Consider the following 23,413-nt stretch of genomic DNA (forward strand, 5'->3'; position numbering starts at 1 on the left):
CTCCCCAGTCCTGTCCATTGTCTGGCGGCTAGGTCCTTGCTCTGGGAATCTGCTTTTCACTCTCCTGCCTGGAATTTCCTTCTGAGCTCCTCTCTGCCCTATGGCCTGTGCCTTCCTCTTGCCCCTGGCCGGGACCAGGCCACCAGCTACTGTCTTTCCCGCTCCCTGTAAGATGCCTCAAAGCCTTTCTGGCCTCCTCCAGGATGGCCTCTCTTAGTGTATCTCATTCTGCCCTGACACACCCGTGGCCATGTTCCTCACTTTAAGACCTGTGATAAGGTGACCATGGGAGGATAGTGAGGCAACTATGACTTAAGTTTGAGGGAGATACAGGAGGCTTCAGGGACTGAGAAAATGTGATGGGGAAAGATGTAAGTGGTGCCTTTGGGTTTCCATGCCAATAGGGTGAAAATGGAGATAAGAAACTTTATTTTAAATGGTTGGAGGAACACAAGACAGTTGTCGACCAGGTAGGAAGTCAACCAGGGCAAAAAAGTAAAAAATTAAAAAAGAATAGCTTTGTTTCTGGTTGCGATGTGGTTGAGAGGGCGTCTAAGTCCAGGGAAGTCTTCTTGCGCCCCCTAGAGGGAAAGCTGGAAACTACAGACAGAACCGTCGGAAAGCGTTGGGCGGACTGTATTTAGGGAAGAGCAAAAGCCAGCTTTTCTTAAATTTCGCCAAATGGAGGTACTAGGACAGAAGCTTAAATATAGGAACTCAACCTTCTCCAAAGCCCTGTGTGGAAGGTATTTTTATCCCCATTTTACAAATAGGGAAACTGAAGCTCTCAGGTACCTAACTTCCTAGGGCCATGGCTAGTCAATGGTAGAAGCAGGAATTGAACCTAGATCCTTCTCATTGCAGAGTTCAGGCTCTTTCCACCACCCCCTCTGCTGCCAGCATGCTGCATTTTCCTCAACCTTGCAAGGCTCACCCATTTTCCTCTGGTCGAGAGGCTGGCCTTTTCCAGGCTCTCAAATTCAGTTTTCTTCACTCATTTAAACAAGGTGAGCTGCTGACCGCTCTGGGCTGGCCAGGGACTGGGCCTGAAGTTCCCAGGTCAGCTCAGCTCCACCCCAGCCCTGGACCCTCACCTCTTGGACTGGCTCATGGTATCCTATCGCCTGTCTGCCTGTGGACAGCCTCTTTCTTCTGCAAGTTTTGGTGCCCCAGAGCAATGTCTAAAAGACCATCACATCAATCACACCCCTCTCTGGGCTAACCTGTCACCTTCTCTGGTCTGCAAGACTTTGTCTTGCCGACACCCTCTCCCCAGCACCTTGTGCTCCAGGCAAACCCAAATACTCCTGGATCCTGCCAGTCTCTGCAATGCCTCCAGCCTTTGCACACTGTGCCTGGCCCTCCTTCCCCACTTAGCTCCTAGTGTGAATCCTTATAGAATTGCTTTTCCTGAACCGTGCTTTGATGTGATGCTATTGTGAGAAGCAGGTACTTGAAACCCATTTATTATGAGGATCTAGTGTTATTGATTAGGCCACTCTGTCATTTTTTATAAGGACCCCTGGGGATATTCTTGTCTCGTCTTAGTGCCCCAAACAGCTATACTCCAAAAAAACTGGTCCTTTTAAGTTTATACATACTGTGTTTCCCTGAAAATAAGACCTAGCTGGACCATCAGCTCTAATGTGTCTTTTGGAGGAAAAATTAATATAAGACCCGGTCTTATTGTACTATAATATAAGACTGGGTCTCATGTAATTTATAATATAATATAGTATAATATAATATAATACCAGGTCTTATATTAATTTTTGCTCCAAAAGATGCATTAGAGCTGATTGTCTGGCTAGGTCTTATTTTCGGAGAAACACAGTATATTGGGGATCCTGTTAACTGACCAGTTTCCCCTTTTCACATTGGCTCTCATAAAACCTAGAGCCCATGCTCTGCCCGGCCCTGGCTGGTGTGTGAGTCACCAGATGCTGCATTCTTGGCATGTGCCATTGATTTTTCTTCTCTTTGTCCCACTTTTCACTCTTGCTCTCTTTCTGTTTTATAAATCCCTGTAAGATGCCTCAAAGCCTTCCTAGAACGAGGTTGGCCTAAATCAATAAACCCATCAATACAAATAGAAAACCTTCCTTGCAGGGTTGTGGTGAGGATTAAGCAGAATAATGGATGTGAATTCCCGCCCAGAGTTCCCCCGCAGGCTTGGCCAAAGGGAGAACTGCCAGCTGGGGCCAAGACTGGCTCCTGTTGGCAGGTCCCACTCCCTGTGCAGCCTCCGTCTTCCTGACTCTGTAGAAGTCTTCAGGCCACTGCCCTTCCCTGCTTGTCTTGCTCTCACCACACATGCTCTGTTCTCCCTGAATATTTGTGGGTAGGAGCAGGTGGGTGGCTGTGTCTGTCCCTTCTCCTCCCGCTCCTCTCAGAAGTCATACATCCTATCAGCAATGTGTTCCCCTTTCCCTTGCCTCTTCCCTGAGATCTCAAATGCCCTAAGTGCCAAGCACCACACTTGCTATGTCTTGGAGTAGTCGGCATGTGGTGGACGCGCCTTGGTAGAGAAACTAAAGAGATCACCTGGTTCAGCCTATGTATTTGATAAATGAGGAAACAGGCTCAAAAAGGAAAGTGTTAGAGCCAAGTCCCTAACATATTTCAGCTCATTCGTGTCAAGTCTAAGCGTGGCCCTGCCTTCATCAAATGCTCTTAGGGAGCCCTCATGCCCTAAAACCATGCTCTGTCACACTGCTTCCAAAACTCTCCTCTCTTGGACCATTCCCACAAAGCACCCCTGTTTTAGTCACTGATTGTTGTGTAGCCAATTACCTCTAAACATAGTGGCCTAAAAGAGCAATAAACGTGTATTCTCTCCGTTTCTGCAGGTGGTTGGGTGATTCTGGCCTGAGGTCTTTCATGAGACTGCGATCAAGATGTCTTAGTCTGTTCGGGCTACTATAACAAAACGCCATAAATTGGGTAGCTTATAAACAACAAATACTTATTTCTCACCGTTCTGGAAGCTGGGAAGTCCAGGATCCAGAAGCTGGCAGATTCATTGTTTGGTGACAACGGCCTGCTTCCTGGCTCGTCGCTGTGTCTTCACATGGCAGAAGGGGCAGCAGTGCTCTCAGAACTCTTTCCTAACAGCGCTAACTCCATTCACAAGGGCTCTACTTTCATGACCTAAAGCATCTCCCAAAGCCCCACTTCCCAATACCATCACACTGGGCATTAGGATCTCAGCATCTGAATTTGGGGGGCCCACAACCATCGACACCCTAGTGACACCCTAGCAGCCTGCATCATCTGAAAGCTTGAATGGGGCTGGAGACGCGACTTCCCTGATGACTGCCTCACGTTGCTGGCAGGAGGCTGCAGTTCCTCTCCCTGTGGGCCTCTCCAGAGAGCTGTTTGAGTGTCCTTATGACATGGCCCTGGCTTCTCCCAGAGAGAGTGAACTGAGAGAGAGTAAGGAGGAAGGTACAGTGTCTTTTATGATCTGGTCTCAGAAGTTATCCACCATCACTTCTGCTATACTCTATTCTTTAGAAGTGAGTTACTAAACCCCACCCACTATCAAGAGGACAATTAAGCTCTCTCTTTTGAAGGGAGAAATGTCAAAGAATTTATGGGCATATTTTAAAACCAGGGGTGGCCGGTTAGCTCAGTTGGCTAGAGCATGGTGATACTAATAACACCAAGGTTGCCGGTTCGATCCCTGCGTGGGCCACTGTGAGCTGCACCCTCCTTAAAAAATAAAAAATTAAACAAAAAATAATTTAAAAAATAAATAAATAAATGAAACCACCACAAGCTCCATGGACACACTCCAGCGACCCCACACTGCATGATATTCCCCCAGACTGCCTGCCTTGCTCCTTCCTGCCTCTGAGCTTTTGTACATGCTATTCCCACTGCTTAGAATGTGCTTCCCTCACTTTCCTTTTCTGATGGGTAAGCTCTGACTTACTTTTCAGGATCCACTTCAGAGTTCATGTTCTCCCTGTCAGGTAGAGTCAGTCACTCACTTCTCTGAGCTATTGCATCTCCTTGGAAACACTGCTCTTCCAGCGATTATTGTAAGCTGGAGTGTAGGTCTTTGTGGTATCCCCAGCAGGTAGTCAGCTCTCAGCACACACTTGCTGAATGAAGGAATGGAGGTTTGTTCACTGGTTTCCCATGTGTCCTCCTTGAGCTCTGAGTGTGAGTGTTCTAGGGTATTCTGTGTATCTATGGTTACTTCTGCATGTGCGAGCCCAACGGTCACTGGTGTGTGTAGACTCTCCATCAAGCCAGATTTGGTTCCATGTGGGACTCCCATGTCTGCCTTGGCTCCTAGTTACTTAGGAACTCGTGTGACCCTGAGCCCCTGAGTGCAAGCCATCTCTTGTTTACCTGTGTGGCCTGCACAGCTCTTGCTTCCAATCCAGTAATTTACCTGTCAGATGACCCTGCCCAGTGCTCACAACCTATTTAAGAAGAGGGAAAGAACAAGTCCACAGACCAAAGAAACAACAGAGCCAATGTGGGCTATATGGCCATGGTAGCAATTACTTGCACAGTAATTGCAAGTAATTACTTGCACAGAGAAACTGGCCTGGCCTACAGACGCACCACCAGGAGGTAGGAGAGCCAGGACTCAGACCGGCCTTTCTGAGCAGGGGGCCCCGTGCACTCTGCTGTTGTGCTTCTGTTTCGTTGTCTCAGCAGAAAAACCCAGACAGAGGGATGGGATCTCTCATAGCTCAGGGGACTGTGCATGGAGGGCCCTGTGGGCTGTGTTTTCAGGGCTCACTGTGAATTCTGAGGCCCGTGGGGTGAATGGCTGACAGGAGGGAGATGGTCAAGCCCCAAGGTCCTGGCCCAGGACAAGGGACTGCCTGACGCTGGTTTCCACACCAAGGCAGTCAGCCCCAGGCTGTCTGAGTTGTCTGATGCAGGATTCTCTGGGTCCCCACCCTGGTCCAACTTTGGGTAAGGTACTTAACATTGTGGAGCTCGGTTCCCTCCTCTGCAAAACGGGCGAGGTAACAGTTCCCACTCCCAAGGATGCTGTGCAAGGGGAGGCTCTGGGACCTGACTGCCTGGGTTCAAATTCTGGAGCCACCACTTGCCAGCTGTGTTCCCTTGAAGAAGCTACTTAACGCTCTGAGCCCCCTTTCCTTCTTGTGAAATAGGGATGGTACTAACATTTGCACTGCAGTCAGTGTGAGGGTCAGGCATAGTCACACGTGAAGTGCTGGGCAGCGTGGCTGGGTGGACATGCTCAGAACACGGAGGCAATCAGTACCACTGCTATGGAAGGAAAAGCTCCCCTGGAAAAGGACATTTGTAAGAGTCTGGAGAGAAGAGGGAGAGAAAGGGAGAGAGGCACGGGGACAGGTGCCAGAGGCCCAGTCTTGCCCAAGGAGCTGGAGGAAGGGTCCGGAAGCTGGCTTGGGGCAGTACCTCCTTCCTCACATTAGGACATTGTTAATGGGGAGGTGACGAAGCCCTCTGTGATCCCTGCCTTCAAGCCACAGGGCAGGGACCCAGCACTGCAGCCCCTCGGCCAGCATGCTCCAGTGTGGAGCCAGGCTCTCAGTGGCTCTGCTTCCTGCAGTCCTGAGAGTGTGGCATCTGGAGTCAGACCCAGCCTGGAGTTCAGCCTGAGTTGGCCACCTACTGGCTGGTTACCTGGGAAGTAATGGCGCCTTCCTCCAGAGAGTAAGTCGTGGTGTTCTTACCACAGGTCACACAGGGAGGCTACGGTGCCGTTGAGAAGCCCCTTCCACCTTTGTTTGCTCCTTTGCAGCCCTGGATGATGCTGGGGCTCAGGGGGCTGAGCTGACCTCTGTGGGTCTGGTGGGCAGGGAGGGGTCTGGTTGAGCTGGTCACCGCTGCACCAGGCTTCTCCCTCCACCTGCAATCCTTCTGCCCAGAGAGTGGGAAGTGACTGCGCACTGATCTCCAGCTCATTTGTTCGTTTATTCATTCATTCATTCATTCATTCATTCATTCATCCAGTGCTGACTTCAGGCCTTTACTGTGCCAGGCACTGTCCCCGGTGCTGGGCTGCAGCAGTAACTGGTCTGGGCTCTGTCTGGCCGGCCTGACCTCCTTGACTCATCAGGGCCTCTGACGAAATCTCTTCTGACCAGTGCTTTTCTCCTTCTGGCTTGATCCTCTCAGGGACCTGAGTGAGAACACCATCCAGGCCATCCCCAGAAAGGCTTTTCGTGGAGCTACAGACCTCAAAAATTTGTGAGTACAGTCCTGGGACAGAGAGGGGCTGAGGGCTGTAGGGCCAACCCTGGCAGTGTCCTCTTAGGTCTCCCTGAGCCCTGTGGTCCAGGCAGCCAAGCAGCTGGACCGGGCTCTGAGGTGGGTGATGCCAGCATGGTCTTCTGGAACTATCTGGGGTCAGAGGAAACAGGCAGCCTTTGGGGACTAGGTTGAAGGGCATCTCATGAACTGTGAGGTGCTTGGAGGATGTTCTTTGTCCATTCGAATGGACGGTCTCTGTGCCCTTGCCCTCCAGTGGATTGGGAGAGTTGGGTTTGAATCTTCTCTTCCAGGCACAAGCTGCTGCAAGAGTCAGTGAACTTCCCTGAGACTCAGTATATTGTTTTGCAAAATGAGGACATCACATTTACCTCACAGGCTTGTTCTGAGGTTTAAATGAGATATGGAAATAAATACACTTTGTCAAATGTTATTTAAATGTGATGGTTTAGTCCTATTTTTCAAATGTATTCTGGTCCAGGCTTACCACCTCCCGAGGTCTGACCGCAGCAGGGGTGGCAATTGCCTGTCAGTCACTCCCCGACCCCCTCTGCCTGTAGTAGACATGGATAATTGATCACTGCATTCTTCCCAAGTCGCGCAAATCACAGTGTCAGTATATTCTGAGAGCAGCGCTCCAGGTACCCACCGCTAGTCAGTCTCACTTGGCACTCTTGCTGAAGTCTGTCTGCCAGCTCTGGCTGCCACTGCATCTGCGACAGACTCATTCTTAAGCTGCCAACACCCTGTAGGTGGTCTCCAACATGAGGGTAGAGGTGCCGATTCCCCAGGAGATATGCAAGGTTACGTAGAGGAATATAAATTTTATGTATGGCTATTGTTTTAACTAAAAATAAATGATTTAAGCTCATTATTTACTAGCTGGATCGACACCTTTGTGCTGAATACATGATTGGTGTCAGGCCTCTTTTTTAAAACAAAACATGGATTTCCTGATTAAAAACGTGTGGACACTTCTGCTCTTTGTAACGTGACCTCCTCTCTACAACCTTCCTTTGCTTCACAGACAGCTGGACAAGAACCAGATCAGCTGCATCGAGGAAGGGGCCTTCCGAGCTCTGCGGGGGCTGGAGGTGCTGTAAGTGAGACATGGGAAGGGAAGCAGAGGCGTGGAAAGCCTGGCTAATGCAGATGCTGCGGCCCAGGCAGCTGGAGGTGGGGCCTGGGAGCAGCACCGGAGGCAGGAGACGTGGGAGGCGGTGCCCGGCCCAGGGCAGAGGCCATGCTCTCTGCTCTCCTGGACTTACTGCCGACCATGGGAGGACACACGCTCATAGAGTCATACCTGCAGCAGCGTGACCCAGGCTTACCCCGCGTATAAGCTACAGCCACTTGCCCCAGGATGGCACCCAGGGCGAGGGGCTGTATCTCCTAGGAGTTTCGGACACGTGCAGCAGAGATACATTTGCTTTCTCCCTCTGGCTGTCTAAACCCCCATTTCTTCCATGCCAGCCCAAGTCTGCATGCCTCCTCTCCCTTTCCTCGCCTCTTCTCCCCTGTTCTACCAGACTCGGATACAGCTGCCTCGAAATCACTGTCCCGGCTCAGGGCTTTCCCGGAGTGTGGCTTTGTCTTATGCTCTTCCGTGTAGCCCTCCCCCAGGTCCAGCCCACTGCTGGTCCAGCGCGAGGGTGGACCATGGAGACCAGCATGCGAGTGTGCCTGTTTGTCATCGAGAAACCCTCGGGACGGATGCTAACTGATTCTGCTTCCCCGTCAGGACCCTGAACAATAACAACATCACCACCGTCCCCGTGTCCAGCTTCAACCACATGCCCAAACTTCGGACCTTGTGAGTGAGCCCCGGGTGTCCGGAAGCACAGCAGCAAGTGTGGCCGGTGCCAGGGCAGTGGGGAAAGGGGGCAAAGGCTTCCGCAGGCAGGGGCGGGAGCTCCTTCTCTGTACCTCCATTGGCCCGCCAGGGTGGGTGGACTGGAGCTGCAGTCAGAGGAGGTGATTTAAAGGGGGAAGATGTCAGATGTCATTTATATTTGATTTTTCCTCGGAAAATTAATGGTTTGCGTGTGTGTGTCTGAAAATGCATTACGTGATTTGGGGCAGTGGGTCTGTGTGAGCTCAGGGAGGTGAATGGATACTTGCTGGGCAAAATCCAGCCAAAGGGGTTCCCCTGAGTGTGCTGTGCGGGAAGGAGCAGCCTCTGGGAAGTTTCCCACTGCTGTGGCTGAGCCCCAGGTGGAGCTGCGGGCTGACTGCAGTGTAGCCTGTGCTTGTGCCTAGAGCAGCACGGGGGGGCTCCGCTCCTCCCAGGGGGAGGGGTTCCCATTCTTTGGCCAGGGTCTGGGCGCAAAGGTGAGTTGTAAGCTGCCCTGTCCCCCCTGCAGCCGCCTGCACTCCAACCACCTGTTCTGTGACTGCCACCTGGCCTGGCTGTCACAGTGGCTGAGGCAGCGGCCAACCATCGGGCTCTTCACCCAGTGCTCCGGCCCCGCAGGCCTACGCGGCCTCAACGTGGCCGAGGTCCAGAAGAGTGAGTTCAGCTGTTCAGGTGGGTGCAGGCCCGGCTGGGGCTCTCCACTGACTGTCCATCACCTGCCTCCTGCTGCAGCCCGCGTCTTGTTCCCTCCCATTACCTCCTGTCAGCACACATTAACATCTGGCCCACCCATCACCTCCTGTTCTCACCTGTCATCTCCTGTCTCTACTCAGCACCTCCTGCCTTATGCATCACCTTCTAGACCACCGACCATCTCTTGTGCTTACCTGTTATCTCCTGTCCCTATCCATCACCTGTCTCTACCCATCCCCCCTCCTGCCCATCCATTAGCTCCTGTTCTTATCCATTGGCTTTGTCTCCACGTGTCACCTCTTGCCTCTACTCCTTTGTTCCTCCTGCCCCCACCCGTCCTCTCTTCCCGTCCCCACATTGCTTCCTCCCCCCATTTACTCTTTTTTGCTTCTACCCAATGCCTCCTCCCATTTACTCCCGCTCCTCACCATCCCCTCCCCTCCCCACCCTCTGTCCACTCCTATTACTACCTCTTCCCTCCTGCCATTGCCTTACCCCCGCTACCTTGAAAAGTCATTGAATTGGCCCAGTTAGCCTCAGCTCAAGGTGAGGTAGACTCAAGAGTCCGTGCCCTCCATCTTCCACCTGGGGTCCTTTGAGAGTCTTCTGACTGCACACGCTACTTCCTTTCTGGCCTCTTCAATCTCCATACTGCAGCCAGAAAGATCTAAAAGGATCCACAAGTCTGGGCTGGTCATTGCTGCTTCGTACTAACCGGTCCCTGGTGCTCCTGGGAGAGTCCAAGCTGCCCTCAAGCCTGCAAGGCTGGGGCGGGGTCATCTCGGCCTCCCCACACCCGGCAGCCTCCCCCAGCCCAGTGGCCTCCTCACTAACTGCGCTCCACCCCGGTTGGCCTCTGCCCCTTCCTGGAGCAGGTGCCTCCCACCCTGGCCTTCTCACAGGCTGTTCCCGTAGTCACACCCTTCCCCGACTTGTGATTGCCAACTCTTCCTCACTGCGCGGAGCCCAGCAAGCCTTCTCTGACCCCAGGGGAGGTCCCTGATGGACTGTAAGCTCCATGAGCACATGGAATCCGTGTGTTGTGGTTTCTGGCCACATCCCAAGGACTTTGCCGGTGCTTGGCACAGAGAGATGCTCAAGAAATGTTTGCTGAGTGAATGAAAGGTTTTCAGACTCACAACAGAGGTTTCTCTTATACCTGTGGACTCTGAGGCCACCAGCCACATAGAGCTCCGAGGGAAAAGGGTCTTCTGGGCTTGGCTTCTTCTCCTCAATGTGAGGCTCTGGGGGCAGGGGGTGGCTGTCACCTCCTCCACAGCACTAGCAGCTCCGGAGACTGCTCTTAAACACCACTGTACTCAGGGCTGCTGTGTGTGTGCATGTGTGAGAGTGTGAATATGACTATATGAGCGTCTATGAGGGTGTGTGTGTGTGTGTGTGAATGTGACTATATGAGCGTCTATGAGGGTGTGTGTGTGTGAGTGTGTGTGAGTGTGAATGTGACTATATGAGCGTCTATGAGGGTGTGTGTGTGTGAGTGTGTGTGAGTGTGTGTGAGTGTGAATATGACTATATGAGCGTCTATGAGGGTGTGTGTGTGTGAGTGTGAATGTGACTATATGAGCATCTATGCGGGTGTGTGTGTGAGAGTGTGAATGTGACTATATGAGCATCTATGGGGGTGTGTGTGTGTGCGTGTGTGTGAGTGTGAATGTGACTATGTGAGCATCTATGAGGGTGTGTGTGTGAGTGTGAATGTGACTATGTGAGCGTCTATGAAGGTATGTTCGAGAGTGTGAGGATATATGTGGCGAGAGTAAGTCTGTGACTGTGCATGTGTAAGAGTGTGTGTGAGAATGAGTGTGTGTGTGTGAGCATGTGTGCGTGCATGGGTAACTGCTTGTGTGTGAGGAGAGCCAAGGCTGATGCTGCTTCTCTGAGTGATTGCAGCTGCCCTCAGGTTTTAGGAAGAGGAACGGATAATTCTTATTTTGAAATGAAACCTTTTTCTTTGCATTTGAAATACCTTGGTTTCTGTATTCAGGCATTTTTTTTCCCTCTTCTGGAGTCTGTTCATCCTGACAACCCCTTTCCTGAGAAGGGCACTTTCCCAATTTGTCAGAAGTCCTCATAGCTTTATTTCCTTTGATCTTTGGGAGAGCCAAGGAAAGGATTAGAGGTTAAAATGCTAGTGGGAGTGTAAATTTCTCAGCCGCTTCTCAGAACTGTATAGCAGAATCTACTAAAGCCCAACTCCACTGCTAGGTGTGTGCATAGGCTCTGCCAAACATGTGTCCAAGAATATCCGAGGCAGCTTTCTTTGTAATAGCCCAGAGTTGGAGACAACCCAGATGTCCACCAACAAGACAGTAGATTCACTAATTATGACATATCCATTCAATAGAATAATAGTCAGCGATAAAAAAGAACAGCCTACTGATATACACACAACATTATTGAATAAAACACAATAAATTGAATAAAATTGAATAAACACAATAAATAAAACACACAATATTGAATAAAAGAAGCCATACATAAGAGAACCTGCTGTCTGGTTTCGTTTATGTGAAGTCCGTAAACAAGAAGACTCTGGTGCTAGATCTCAGAATAGTGGTTACCTTGGGGAAGGGGCATGAGGGAGCCTTCTTAGGTGATAGAAATGTTCCATATGTGGGAGACGGTTCTGTGGGTGTATCCATAAGTAGGCATTAGCCAGCCATACACTTAAGACGGTGCACTTTATATGTTATATTTCAATTAAAATAATTTATCAGACACTGGGCTTCATCCTGATTTTAGCACCTTATTAGCTGTGTGATTTCCCACAAATTAATATCAAGGACTCTGTTTTCTCGCCTGTAAAATGGCCACAATAATATCATGCTCCCCCTAGGCTGAGCAATAGCATTAAAGGAGATACTGCATATACGACACTTATCACAGCATGTGGCACAGAGTGAGTGCTCAGCAAATATTGTCCTTATCATCCTCAGGTTCCAGACAAGGAGACTCAGTCTCAAAAATGCTGAGTAACTTGGATGAGAACCCGGAGCTTCAGAATTTAGACTAGGATTTCCAAGCACATGAATCACACTTTCGTGTAGCACAGTTACGTTCAGATTCAAGTTCAGCAAACGTCTAACAAGTCCCTGCTACGTGCCAGGGCCCACACAATTACATCGGGGTCCTTGGTGACCTCTGGTTCATCCTCATCCAGAGAAACACCCTGTGCCCCATCCCCACACATCAGTCTTGGGAGGGAGGTGCTGACATGGGACACCTGAGGTCACAGCCCACTGTTTCCGCAGGCCAGGGGGAGGCAGGGCGAGTGCCCTCTTGTACCCTCTCCTCCGGCTCCTGCCCGGCCATGTGCACCTGCAGCAACGGCATTGTGGACTGTCGTGGCAAAGGCCTCACCGCCATCCCTGCCAACCTGCCCGAGATCATGACGGAGATGTGAGTACCGGGCAGGGCAAGCGTGGGGACGCAGGCCCTGGGGCCAGGCCAGGCTCCGGTGGCCCAGCGGAGAGTGACCCCAGGGCTTGCCCCAAGGCCCATCAGTGCAAATGGAGAAGACACAGTGTGCCTTGGTTGGCTGAACTCTGCCCAAGCCTGGGCAACTCTGGAGGGCTGGGAAGGGAGTGTTCCTTTGTGGTTCATCTGTCCAGCCCAGCTGGGTAGGTCTGTTAGAATTGTTTTTTTAGTATTTGCATCATTCTTGGGCCCCTTTCAGCCATGGCAGCCTGGGATAATGGCGCTCACATCACAGCAGCCCCTTTGCTCTGCCTGTGTCAGCCCACTTATTCCGTAGTGGATGGGAGCAGGGCAGGAGGGGCAAACGGTCTGGTTGGTGGGTGAGCCCAGCAGGCAACAGCCTGGACTGGGGTGACCCGGCCTGAGGCTCCTGTGTTCTGTCTCTGCAGTCGCCTGGAGCTCAACGGGATCAAGTCCATCCCCCCAGGAGCCTTCTCCCCGTACAGAAAGCTTCGGAGGATGTGAGTGCTCCTGCTGCTTCCTGAGGGTCAGCAAGGGGCAGGAGGGAGAGCCTGGATCAAGCGTGCCACCGCCCTGGGCAGGGCCTGACGCTGCCTCCAGTGGCTGAGAGGACCCGGGGCAAGCCACTGCCTGGCCGTCCTGCCCCTCACGTGGTTCATTTGTGATGTCAGGATGGCAGTGGTGTGACCTCCTCACAAGGTTGTCCTGAAGCCTAAATGCTGAGCCCGAGTCTGGCGTATGACCAGAGCTGACTGTTATGCTCCATTTCAGCTTGGGCACCAATAGGAGCCATTGTGGACGTGAGAAAGGGTGTAAGGGACAGCTGGGGAGCGGGGGAAAGCTTTGCCAAGAAGAGACCAAGGCTGGCATGTCCCACCTGTGTGTGACCTTGGACTGCACAGGGCGATAGTAGTCGTAGGTTTTTCAGATGGATGGGAGAACTAGCCCCTTGCTTTTCTAATTTCAAAGAAGTCCCTGCCCTCCCATGAGCCTGGAAGGTAGAGAGGATCAGGCAGGGCTTGGTGGCCTCTGAGGAATTCAGCCATCCTCTCTTCTGCTCACCTTGCAGAGACCTGAGCAACAACCAGATAGCAGAGATCGCGCCTGATGCTTTCCAGGGCCTCCGCTCCCTGAACTCGCTGTGAGTAGCAGCACCAAGGCTCCTGTGGGAGTCCAGAGTATCCCCCAAGGAGGCCAACAGGGCCCAAGGTCCCTCCAGTGGGTGCTGGAGGGAGAGCATAGATCCTGCCCACCTGGGCATTGATGAGTCTCCCTTTGTCTGCAAAGTCCAGGGTTGCTGTGCCCATTACTCCCTTCCTCCCTGGTGAACCCTCTGCTCCTGGGAGGGAGAGGAAGGAATCAAGGACTGAGTGCATGGAAAATCTAGACAGAACTGTTGCCCCTGGTGACTGATGCTCTCTCTGCCATGGTGGGGATTTTCCCAGCATTCTTTGCGGCAGTCATCTGACTTGGCCCAACGTTCATGTTGGCCCTGCCTCCCCACAGAGGCCCAGCACACCATACTCCTGAGCTTTCCCCAGGTCACCTACAAGGGCTGCAAACACCAGCTCCAGTTGTAACATCTGTCACACCTGTACCTTTCATGCCAAGCATGCTCTGATTCCAAGTTGTGGTGGGTAATGCAAAGACAGCGTTTTCTTCCACTTTTTCCCAGTATTTCCCTTTCCTCAAAGGTTTACTTGGAGTGGGAGGGCTGTCAATCTACAAAATGTTATGCAGCATCAAAAATTCATCTCGGAAATGTCCTTCATCTCTCTTTTTCCAAGAACCCTTGCTCACACTCCCACGTTCACCAAGCTCCTTACTCTCTGAGGTCCCACAGCACTTTCTCTATACAAAGGGTACACTTAGGGTGCCATGTTGTCAGATGAGCTCCCTGTTGGTAGGGGCCTTGCTGCTCTCGGGAATAGTGTTTTCACCTGTCCCTCTGCAGCACTGGACAGACACATGCCTCACATAGACTAGGGACCTGAGAAGCGGAACGGAATGAACTCTTCCTTGGTGAGTGCAGGAGGCAGTCAGATCATGCCTTCTGTGTGCACCCTCTTCTCTTGGAGTAGAGTCCGAGGTAGTGAACTCTTGTGAATGGCACTGCTTAGGTTGTGCAGTGTACAACCTACACAGCTGTACCTTTTGGCCTGGTGATGGATTGCTGTCACTGGCTGAGGAGATCAGATCCTAGAGGTGGCTCTTCCTCTGAGAAGTGAATGAATCTCCTAAATTGGACATGACAGTAACCCATCAAAGTGGGTTTGTGGTGGGTGCTCATGATACCTGGTCGCAGCCACCTCCCCACCATGTGAGAGTTTTTGTGCTAAGGTCATGCAAACAGATCTCATTGACAGTGTCCATAGACAGTGTCTGCTGTGTCCGGCCCGACCACGTCTCCTTGCGTCAACCCCTGCCCTCTCCATTCCATTCTCCACATAACAGATTGAGAGGTCTTCCTGAATGTTGATCATTTTTCAGAGGCTTCCTGGTGCTGGCTGGGTGAAATCCAAGCTTCTGTACCATTTATTTCCTCCACTCAAGCCACACTGGGGCTCTCCCAGCTGCCAACGCAGATCCCACTGCAGGAACTTTGCTCCCGTGTGACCTCCGCCAGGAATGATCTGGAAGCCATGTCTGAAGAGATAGCACACACTGTTTTTGCTCATATTGAATGTGTCAGGGTAGGGGTGCTTTTGGGGGCTGCTTGTGATACTAGGACTAAAATACACCCTACTCCTCCAACCCCCTTGACTCTTTCATTGCTCCCTGAACCCCTTCCTGCCTGCATGTCTCTTTTGAACTTCTGCTTTTTTTCTTATTACACGGAATTCATGCTCAATGTAGAAGACCGAAAATACGAAAGTATAAAAAACCCACTTGCAATCCTACCACCCAGATCTCAGCACAGCTAGCACGTTGGTCTATTTCTTTCTGGTGTTTTATCTCCGCTGGACGGACTTACTTGATGTGCTGGAGCTCATACCACATGTGTTGTCTGGCTTGAGTGTTTTCCTGTAATTCTCTGAAAAGGTGTTAACTCTTCTTGCTTATGGAATTTCCTCTTCTTCGAACGATTTCCTTTTGGATCCCAGACCAGGGTAATTTCCCATGAGGTTCCCCAAATGGTCCCTTTGCAGACTTCTGTGGGATCCATGTGTGAGGGCAGGGAGTGGGTGGGGGGCTGCCCCTGCAGTGATGAGGATCACGGCTGCATGCAGCCCATGGGGTACCTTGGTGCAAACCAGAAACAAGCGATCCTTTTAAAATACACTTTACTGCCATCTGCTGGCAATTTGTTACAGCAAACCTGCATGGCTACGATGGCTTGGTGCCTTTGTGAGGTGTCTGACTTGCAGAGCAATGCCTGGCCTGGTGCGCTGCCCTCTAACTCTTCCTTTCTGCTGCCTTTTCTCCAGGGTCCTCTATGGGAACAAGATCACAGACCTCCCCCGGGGTGTGTTTGGAGGCCTGTACACGCTACAGCTCCTGTAAGGACCCAGCCGAGGGTGTTCTTGGGTGGGGTCTTGGGAGGGGGCCAGTATGCCTCTGGCCGCTCAGACTGGCCTTTTTGGCCTCTTTGGAGGGTGGGGCTCACTTGAGGCAAGGAGCTTGGAGGATGGCAGACCTGGTAGGCTGTGAGAGGCTATGGGGCTCTGCAGAGGCCAGAGAGGGAGGGAGAGGTGACTCCAAGCTCATAACAGAACACCTGAGCTGAGAAGCTCCTGAGAGGCGGCCTGTGTTCCTGAGGAGCTCAGCGTGGCTGGGGAGAGAGTGGTCTCCTGCAGGGGACACCCTCCCAGCTCACCCTCCTTGAACCATGAGCATTCAAACAGGTTTCTTAGGATCCAAGACGCACGGAGCCCAAGTGCTCCATCTCAGCTACCTGAGGAACCCAGCAGAACTCTGTGAAGGAGGAGGAGTCCCCCAGATGCCTTAGGGAGGTGGCTTTGCCACCGTACTCTCGGCTTTCTGAGAATCCCGTGGGGCACCTCTAATGGTTCCCTGAAAGAGAGAAGAGTGGGGCTAAGGGGGTTCCAGTGCATGGATAGGGCAGTCAGAGGTCTCAGCTCTTCTGCATGGAGTGGATACCCGAGGGCCAGATGCGCTGATGCCCTGTGCCTGCTGAGTGCCTAGGAAGGTGCCCAGGACCTGTGGATGAGTCTGATGCTGTGCCTCTCTCCTTACCTCCTGGCCCTGGCTCTGCCCACAGGCTCTTGAATGCCAACAAGATCAACTGCATCCGGCCCGATGCCTTCCAGGACCTACAGAACCTCTCACTTCTCTCCCTGTACGACAACAAGATCCAGAGTCTCGCCAAGGGCACTTTCACCTCCCTGCGGGCCATCCAGACCCTGTGAGTGCCCTCTGTTCTCCTGCGCTCCACCCCAGCAGGTGAACCTAGGGGGAGGTAACAGCCTCCAGGTACACCTGCACCTGTACTGTCTTGCCCTGTGCTTTTTACTCACTGGAATTGGCCTCTTATGGAGGAAAGAGCACAGCTCTGGGTTAGACAATCCTGGGTTCATATCCCAGCTATGACTCTTATTGGCTGTGTGACCCTGGGCAAATTAATTTGCTTCTCTGGGTCTCATTACTTATTCGTCAAATAAGGATGGATATCATCTTCATAAGGTTGTTATGAAATTAAAGAGGATGTTTGTACAGAGCTAAGCTCATTGGAAATGCTTCTTAAGTGCTGGCCACAGTTAATATTATTATTATTATTATTATTATTATTATTATTGCCCATTGATTCTAAGACACATGTTCTTTCCATGGTAACAGCTCTGAAATTGGGATGTATATTACAAATGATGGCCTATCATTTACTTGGCAGCATTTTGTTTTTTCTTGACAATGCATAAAATAATAGTGCATCTTGCAATTGATAACGTCTTATATCAGATGAAATATAGTAATAGCAATGATGAATATAAATTAAAAATTCGAGAGCAACAGCTCTAGGAATTTGTTTTAACCTTTTATTATAGAACATTACAAGCACATTAAAAGTAGTACAATGACGCTCCCAGCACTCATCACCCAGCTTTAACTCCTGGCCAGTCTTGTTTCATCTATACTTCCCCGCTTCCATGCCTCCCAGGCATGGATTTATTTTTAGGTAAATCCCGGTCATCACTTATCATCTATGCAGACTTCATACACATTTATAAAAGGCAAGGATTCTTTAAGAACAACACTATTATTCTATCTAAAAATTTAACAATTTATTCATTAATATCATCAAATATCTAATTATTGTTTGAATTTCCAAGTGTCTCATCCATGTTATACAATTTTTAAAATAATTTGTTTGAATCAGGATTTAAATTAGGCCTATGCAATTCAATTGGTTGGTATTGGTTGATGTATCACATAAGTCGTTTTTCATCTAAAGGTGACCTCTCCATCTCCTTTTTCCTTGCAATTTATTTGTTGAAGACACTGTATTATTGGTTTCTCCTAGTCTAGACTTTGCTGATTGCATTCAGGAAATGTGGTGTAGTTTCACACACTCTGTCCTATCCATGTCCTGCCGATAGACATTTTCACCTGGGAGTTTGGTCAGGTTCCAATTTCTTTTTTTCTTGGTTTGGAAAGATGACTTCATAGGTAGGATGGTGTACTTCCATCCGGAGGCACAGGATGTCTGGTTGTCTCTCTTTCATTCATTAGGGGTTCTGCAATGGCGATGTTTGAATTCTGACATTCCTTCTTCATTTGAAAGAGCTTTTGTGGTCATGCTTTATGCTAAAGGAGTCCTTAGCTTTTAGCTGGAATGCTTCTGTATAGGGAAATGTCATCTGTTAAACTTAGGCATTTGTGTGGTGTCCTTCATTCTACATTTTTAGTTCTGGGACTTGCAGTTGGACTCGATGTGCTGACCCGTGGGTCCTGTGAAGTGTGCTTGATGGGCATTATTAATGTTGTTGTGACATTGTGGTTGTTGCCACACTGTTTATCTGTTGGGCAGTTGTCTCTGTCTGATAATGTCTGCGCAGCGTACTAGGATAGGTGCAGAGCAGGATGAATAGAAGGCCCAGCTCCTGCTCCCTGGGGACACTGCATGTCAGCAAGGGTGTCAGCCACGAAGACAAACTCATTATAAGCCTGTGAACCTGCCTGCGGCCCACGCCTGCTAATTAATTTACGTATAGCCAGGGAGAGGAAGATGGAGCACCATGGGGAAATCTTGCCAAGTATGTGAAATGAGAGGTTACAGGCAGACATGGGCAAGGTGGATTATTTTATAAAATTGGTAGAACATCTGAGAGAAACTCACTAAGGAGATTCCGAGTCTAGGGACCCACATACAGGAAAGTCTGGGGGTGGGGGATAGCACTGAGGGTCTTATGTGAGGAGCGTCTCCCTCTCAAGGTGGACAGAGAGTGAATAAATCACACGGATATGCTTGCTGCGGATGGCCTCTGTCTGTGTCCATTTACCTGGCTGGAATGGATTGCATAGGGTGCTTCTGTCCTCCAGACACAATCCCTGAGATCTTGGCCACTGCGACAAGGGCAGTAGTGGGACACAAAGCTGGAGCAAAATGCTAGAATAGGAAGGCTTCCCATAGGTGAGATATAATATATATACTATATAATATACATTAAATATACAGAGGGTGCAAGAAAATGTATACATATTTTAAGAAAGGAGAAAACCATTAAAATTATAATACTCAATATATACCAATATACCAATAACAAAAGAAGTCAAAAGAAGTCACCTTTGACTTCTGCAATTACAAGAGGTGCTCAGAGTGGTTACCATCAGCGTTCAGAAACTTCTGATGACGGCAAACTACTGCTTGAGCAAACGCTGACCAAAATGTCCACTTGTATACATGTTTTTGGCACCCCCAGTATATAACACCCAATAGTAGTAATACTGATAACAACAGCAGTCACCTGTTTATTGAGCCCCTGCTGAATGCCAGGCCACTGTTTTTTACATGTATTGTCTTACTTAGTATTTAATTAACCTATGGAGGTAGGTTCTATCATACCTGACTTTACTTATAAGGAAACCGAGGCAAAGGGAGGTTACGTGACTCACCTAAAGTCACACAACATCTAGTAAAGCAGGGATTTGGTCCGAGGCATCTCTTCAGTATCACTGAGAAAGCAGTTAGCTTTCCCCTCAACTATGAGAATAGACCTCATTATTTCAGGCTGTAAAACAAAACTTTCATGAACAATTATTACCTATTAACAACTGAAGTACAGTTTGGAACAAGAATAAAAGAAATGCAAATTCAAGTGCAATTACATGTGCTTATTTCAGCTTTGGATGGTTTAACCCCGAGACTGAGTCCTGAGTCAGACCTGAGCAGATTCAAACTCACCAGATCTTGCTTGATTTGTCCGTAGTTCCAAGACTGAGTGCCTTGTGTCACAGTATTGATTTTGCTGCAGTTTTACTTGTCCCAACAGATTAAAAATAATTTTTTTGGTAGACTAAGATAAAGGGGGTCCAAAAAAATTTTTTAAACAGCTTTAATGAGGTATAACTTACATACCATAAAATTTACATTTTCTAAGTGTAAAATTCAATGATTTTTAGTCAATTTGTAATTATTCAGCTATTACCACAATTCCACTTTTAGAATATTTTCATCACCCCCAAAAATCCCTTGTGCCCATTTACAATCAATCTCTATTTCCAGCCCACCCCCAGGCAACCACTAATCTAATTTCTGTCTCTATAGATTTGCCTTTTCTGGACATTTCATTAAGATGGAATCATGCAATATGTCATCTTTTGTGACTGATTTCTTTTGCTTAGCATGACGTTTTTCAGGTTTATCCACATTGTAGTATGTATCACTATGTTGTTTCTTTTTACTGCCAAATAATTTTCCATTGTACAGATAGACCACATTTTGTGTATCCATTCTCGTTGATGGACATTTGGGTTTCCACTCTGGGACCATTACGAATTAATGTTGCTATGAGTATTCGCTTACAAATCTTTGTGTGGACAAATGTTTTCATTTCTCTTGGAATTTCTGGGTCACATGGGAAATCTATATTTAACTTTTGAAGAAACTGCCACTGTTTTCCAAAGTGGCTATACTGTTTTATATTTCCAGCAGCGATATATTATGATAGATACTCCAGTGATATATATTCCAGTTTCTCTACATTCTTTCCAACTTGTTTGTCTTTTTGATTGCAGGGGGTATGAAATGGTATCTCATTGTGGGTTTAATGTGACAAATGATTTTGAGGATATGCCCCCAAAGCTTTTCAGTTGTGACTTCTTAATGCATATTCCAAGAAAGACACTGAGAGCCTGTCTTCCCTTCCACCCTCCACTGTCAGAAATGTTCACGGAGAGAACCCCATGGCCACATGTGTAGGGGGTTTCTGGGTGTGCCTTTAATATGATTAGTTTTTCCCAAGCAGATGTTTTTATCTTCCTTCTAAATATTTTCCCTCTCCAGCTCCCTGAATTTTGCAAATTTTGAATTTTGTTTAGAATTTTGTTAGAAATTCCAATTTGTGTCAGTCAAATACTTAAGTTTGTCCAGAGGCCACTTGCCTCTGTAGGTGGTTCACATTTTATAGTTGGTTTTGACACAAATAGCCTATTCTTAAAAGGGATGTATTCTACTCCTCACCACTTGAACAATTTAATACATGCCTAAGCAACATAATTGAATTGATTGTAAACAGAGTTTTCTGCTAAGATTGGGATAAAGGGAAGCAATTAGTCCAGGCAGAGGCTCCGCACGAGGCACAGACAGAGGTGGGTGGGCGGCCGGGAGCGGCCTGGAGCAGTCCCTGAATCCTAGTGTGTTTTAAAGTAGCTACGAACTCTGCCATGGGGAGTCAGCAAACGTGTCTTCTCTGTTCAAATTGACAGTTTAAATTGGGAAACAAATGTCGAACTGGATGCAGAAGGGGTGAGAAGGGCCTGGCCTACACGGGGGATCTGTAAGTAGCCAGGACTCAGGCAGGAAAGTGAGGGTCTCTGCATAGGGGAGTGACAGGGACAGCTGGGCAGGGATGGCTCTAACCAGAGGCCACAGGGCAGAGCCCAGAGAGAGAGAGCAGTCGGTCTCAGCTGAGCGCAGACCATGGACAGGGCTCCTGCCTCTCTTTGGAGAGCTCTGAAGCCCCAGCACGTGATGAGACTGAGGCCAGTAAGTAGGTGCCTAACCTGTTGGCAATTGATGGAGGAAGGTAGACATGCCGTGGTAAGTTCTCGGAGCTGGCCCCTGCTCTGTCTTCCTGTACTTCCATGCAGAAACATTGGGTCTCAGGTACAGAGCCAGGGCTGCTGGAATTTTCTGCCCTGGCTATCTTGGTTTGCAAAGCAGGGCACACCCAGAGCATGGTGGCCCAGACACAGGTGAGCCCGCCGGCTGGCTGCTAGGGTAGTTCAGATGTGACGGCTCTGAGCCTACTGGGGTGGTCAGGAAAAATGGCCAAGGCAGCCATGTGGTCACTCACAGCAACTGGGCTCCCTCGGTTGTCGTCATCTATCAGCTGTCCCCTCCCCACATAGGAGGTCGGACAATTAAGTTCGCAAACTCATCCTAGAAAAAGTGCTACATAGCTCATTGCTGAATATCACTACGGTCTCCTTTGAAGTACTCTCCTTGGGAAGCTATGCACTGACACCAGCGCCTAGTCCACCCTTCAAAGCAATTTTGGAACTCTTTTTCTGGAATGGACATCAGAGCTGCCGTCGTATTACCCTTGATGTCCTGAATGTCATCAAAATGTCCTCCTTTCAATAGTTCCTTCATCTTTGGGTAAAGAAAGAAGTCACTGGGGGCCAGATCAGGTGAGTAGGGAGGGTGTTCCAATACAGTTAATTGTTTACTGGCTAAAAACTCCCTCAAACACAGTGCTGTGTGAGCTGGTGCATTGTCATGATGGAAGAGCCACGAATTGTTGGCGAAAAGTTCAGGTCGTCTAACTTTTTCACACAGCCTTTTCAGTACTCCTAAATAGTAAACTTGGTTAACTGTCTGTCCAGTTGGTACAAATTCATAATGAATAATCCCTCTTGTATCAAAAAAGTTTAGCATCATCATTGCAACAAGTTCACGAACTTCATTGTCAGACCTCGTATACCCTGCTGGTGACACAGGCAGCTCAGCAGAATAGGAGTGGTTCCCCAATAGGTAGCTACTCATTGGTATTTTCTGAGTTTTCCTGTGTCAAAATGGCCAAGGGGAGGCAACCCCTGTGGCCTGCCGTGGGAATGGAGATTCCGTGTAGAGCTCAGAGGCTGCTGTAGGCACCTTGAGATCCTCCCACCCCAGCTGCAGGCCCAGCCTTGCCAGCCCTGGCCCAGCCCCTTCCTGACAGAAGGCTGTGAGACGAAGACTGCTGCTGCCTGAGCCACAGAAAGGGGACAACCCATGACTCACAGTGCAGAGAGGTCCCAAGGCCTCTGGACACTGACAATCCTGGGTTCTAGTGCCTGTTTTGTCCCCTCATCTGTGGGGAGTCTCCAGGTTATTCCTACCTCTACTCATGTTTGTGAAATGTCCCCGGGCAAAGGGAGAGATGGGTGAGTAGAAGATGGGGCAGAGTGAAGCTTGAAGGGGGTGTATGACAGGGACAACTGGAAGTTCCAACAGTTGCAGAGACAGTTCCCCACTGTGGTGCTGTGGCAAGACTTCTCTGAAGATGATGGGCATACCCAGGTGGTGCCCCCGGTGGTGTATTTTCCCCAGGGCCAGCCCCAGGCTGTAGGCCCTGAGCCAGCAGCGAGGCCCCATTAAGGTGGAGGTGAGTGCAGGTTTGCAGCCCTTGCGCTGACCCCGACCTGCCCCCTTTGGACAGGCATCTGGCCCAGAACCCTTTCATCTGTGACTGTAACCTTAAGTGGCTGGCGGACTTCCTGCGCACCAACCCCATTGAGACCAGCGGGGCCCGCTGTGCCAGCCCCCGGCGCCTCGCCAACAAGCGCATCGGGCAGATCAAGAGCAAGAAGTTCCGGTGTTCAGGTAGCTGCCTGCCCACCTGCTTGTCTTCAGCCTGCTCAGGGACCCTGTGCTGTTTCCTGTATGGCTCCAGCAAGGGTGCCCAAGGCCGTATAGGACCCATGCTGGAGCGTGTTGCCCCCAAATTCTAGGCTTGGATATGAATGGTGTTCATTCCCGCCCCTCATGTTACTGGCCTGGGGACGGGGAGCTTG

General features: G+C 49.7%; 1 protein-coding gene across 1 annotated transcript in view; it reads left to right on the plus strand.

The window, feature by feature from the left end:
- Window positions 1-23,413, plus strand: part of SLIT1 (slit guidance ligand 1) — a 158,665-nt gene that overhangs the window by 96,021 nt on the left and 39,231 nt on the right. The window contains exons 5-14 of the mRNA XM_033130967.1: window positions 6,139-6,210; window positions 7,259-7,330; window positions 7,973-8,044; window positions 8,595-8,758; window positions 12,052-12,199; window positions 12,667-12,738; window positions 13,308-13,379; window positions 15,667-15,738; window positions 16,461-16,604; window positions 23,059-23,222. Of these exons, the coding sequence (XP_032986858.1) occupies window positions 6,139-6,210; window positions 7,259-7,330; window positions 7,973-8,044; window positions 8,595-8,758; window positions 12,052-12,199; window positions 12,667-12,738; window positions 13,308-13,379; window positions 15,667-15,738; window positions 16,461-16,604; window positions 23,059-23,222 (1,052 nt within the window). The remainder of the gene's footprint in view (window positions 1-6,138; window positions 6,211-7,258; window positions 7,331-7,972; window positions 8,045-8,594; window positions 8,759-12,051; window positions 12,200-12,666; window positions 12,739-13,307; window positions 13,380-15,666; window positions 15,739-16,460; window positions 16,605-23,058; window positions 23,223-23,413) is intronic.

The sequence above is a fragment of the Rhinolophus ferrumequinum genome, chromosome 16 (genome assembly GCF_004115265.2).
Source record: "Rhinolophus ferrumequinum isolate MPI-CBG mRhiFer1 chromosome 16, mRhiFer1_v1.p, whole genome shotgun sequence".
Taxonomy (NCBI): domain Eukaryota; kingdom Metazoa; phylum Chordata; class Mammalia; order Chiroptera; family Rhinolophidae; genus Rhinolophus; species Rhinolophus ferrumequinum.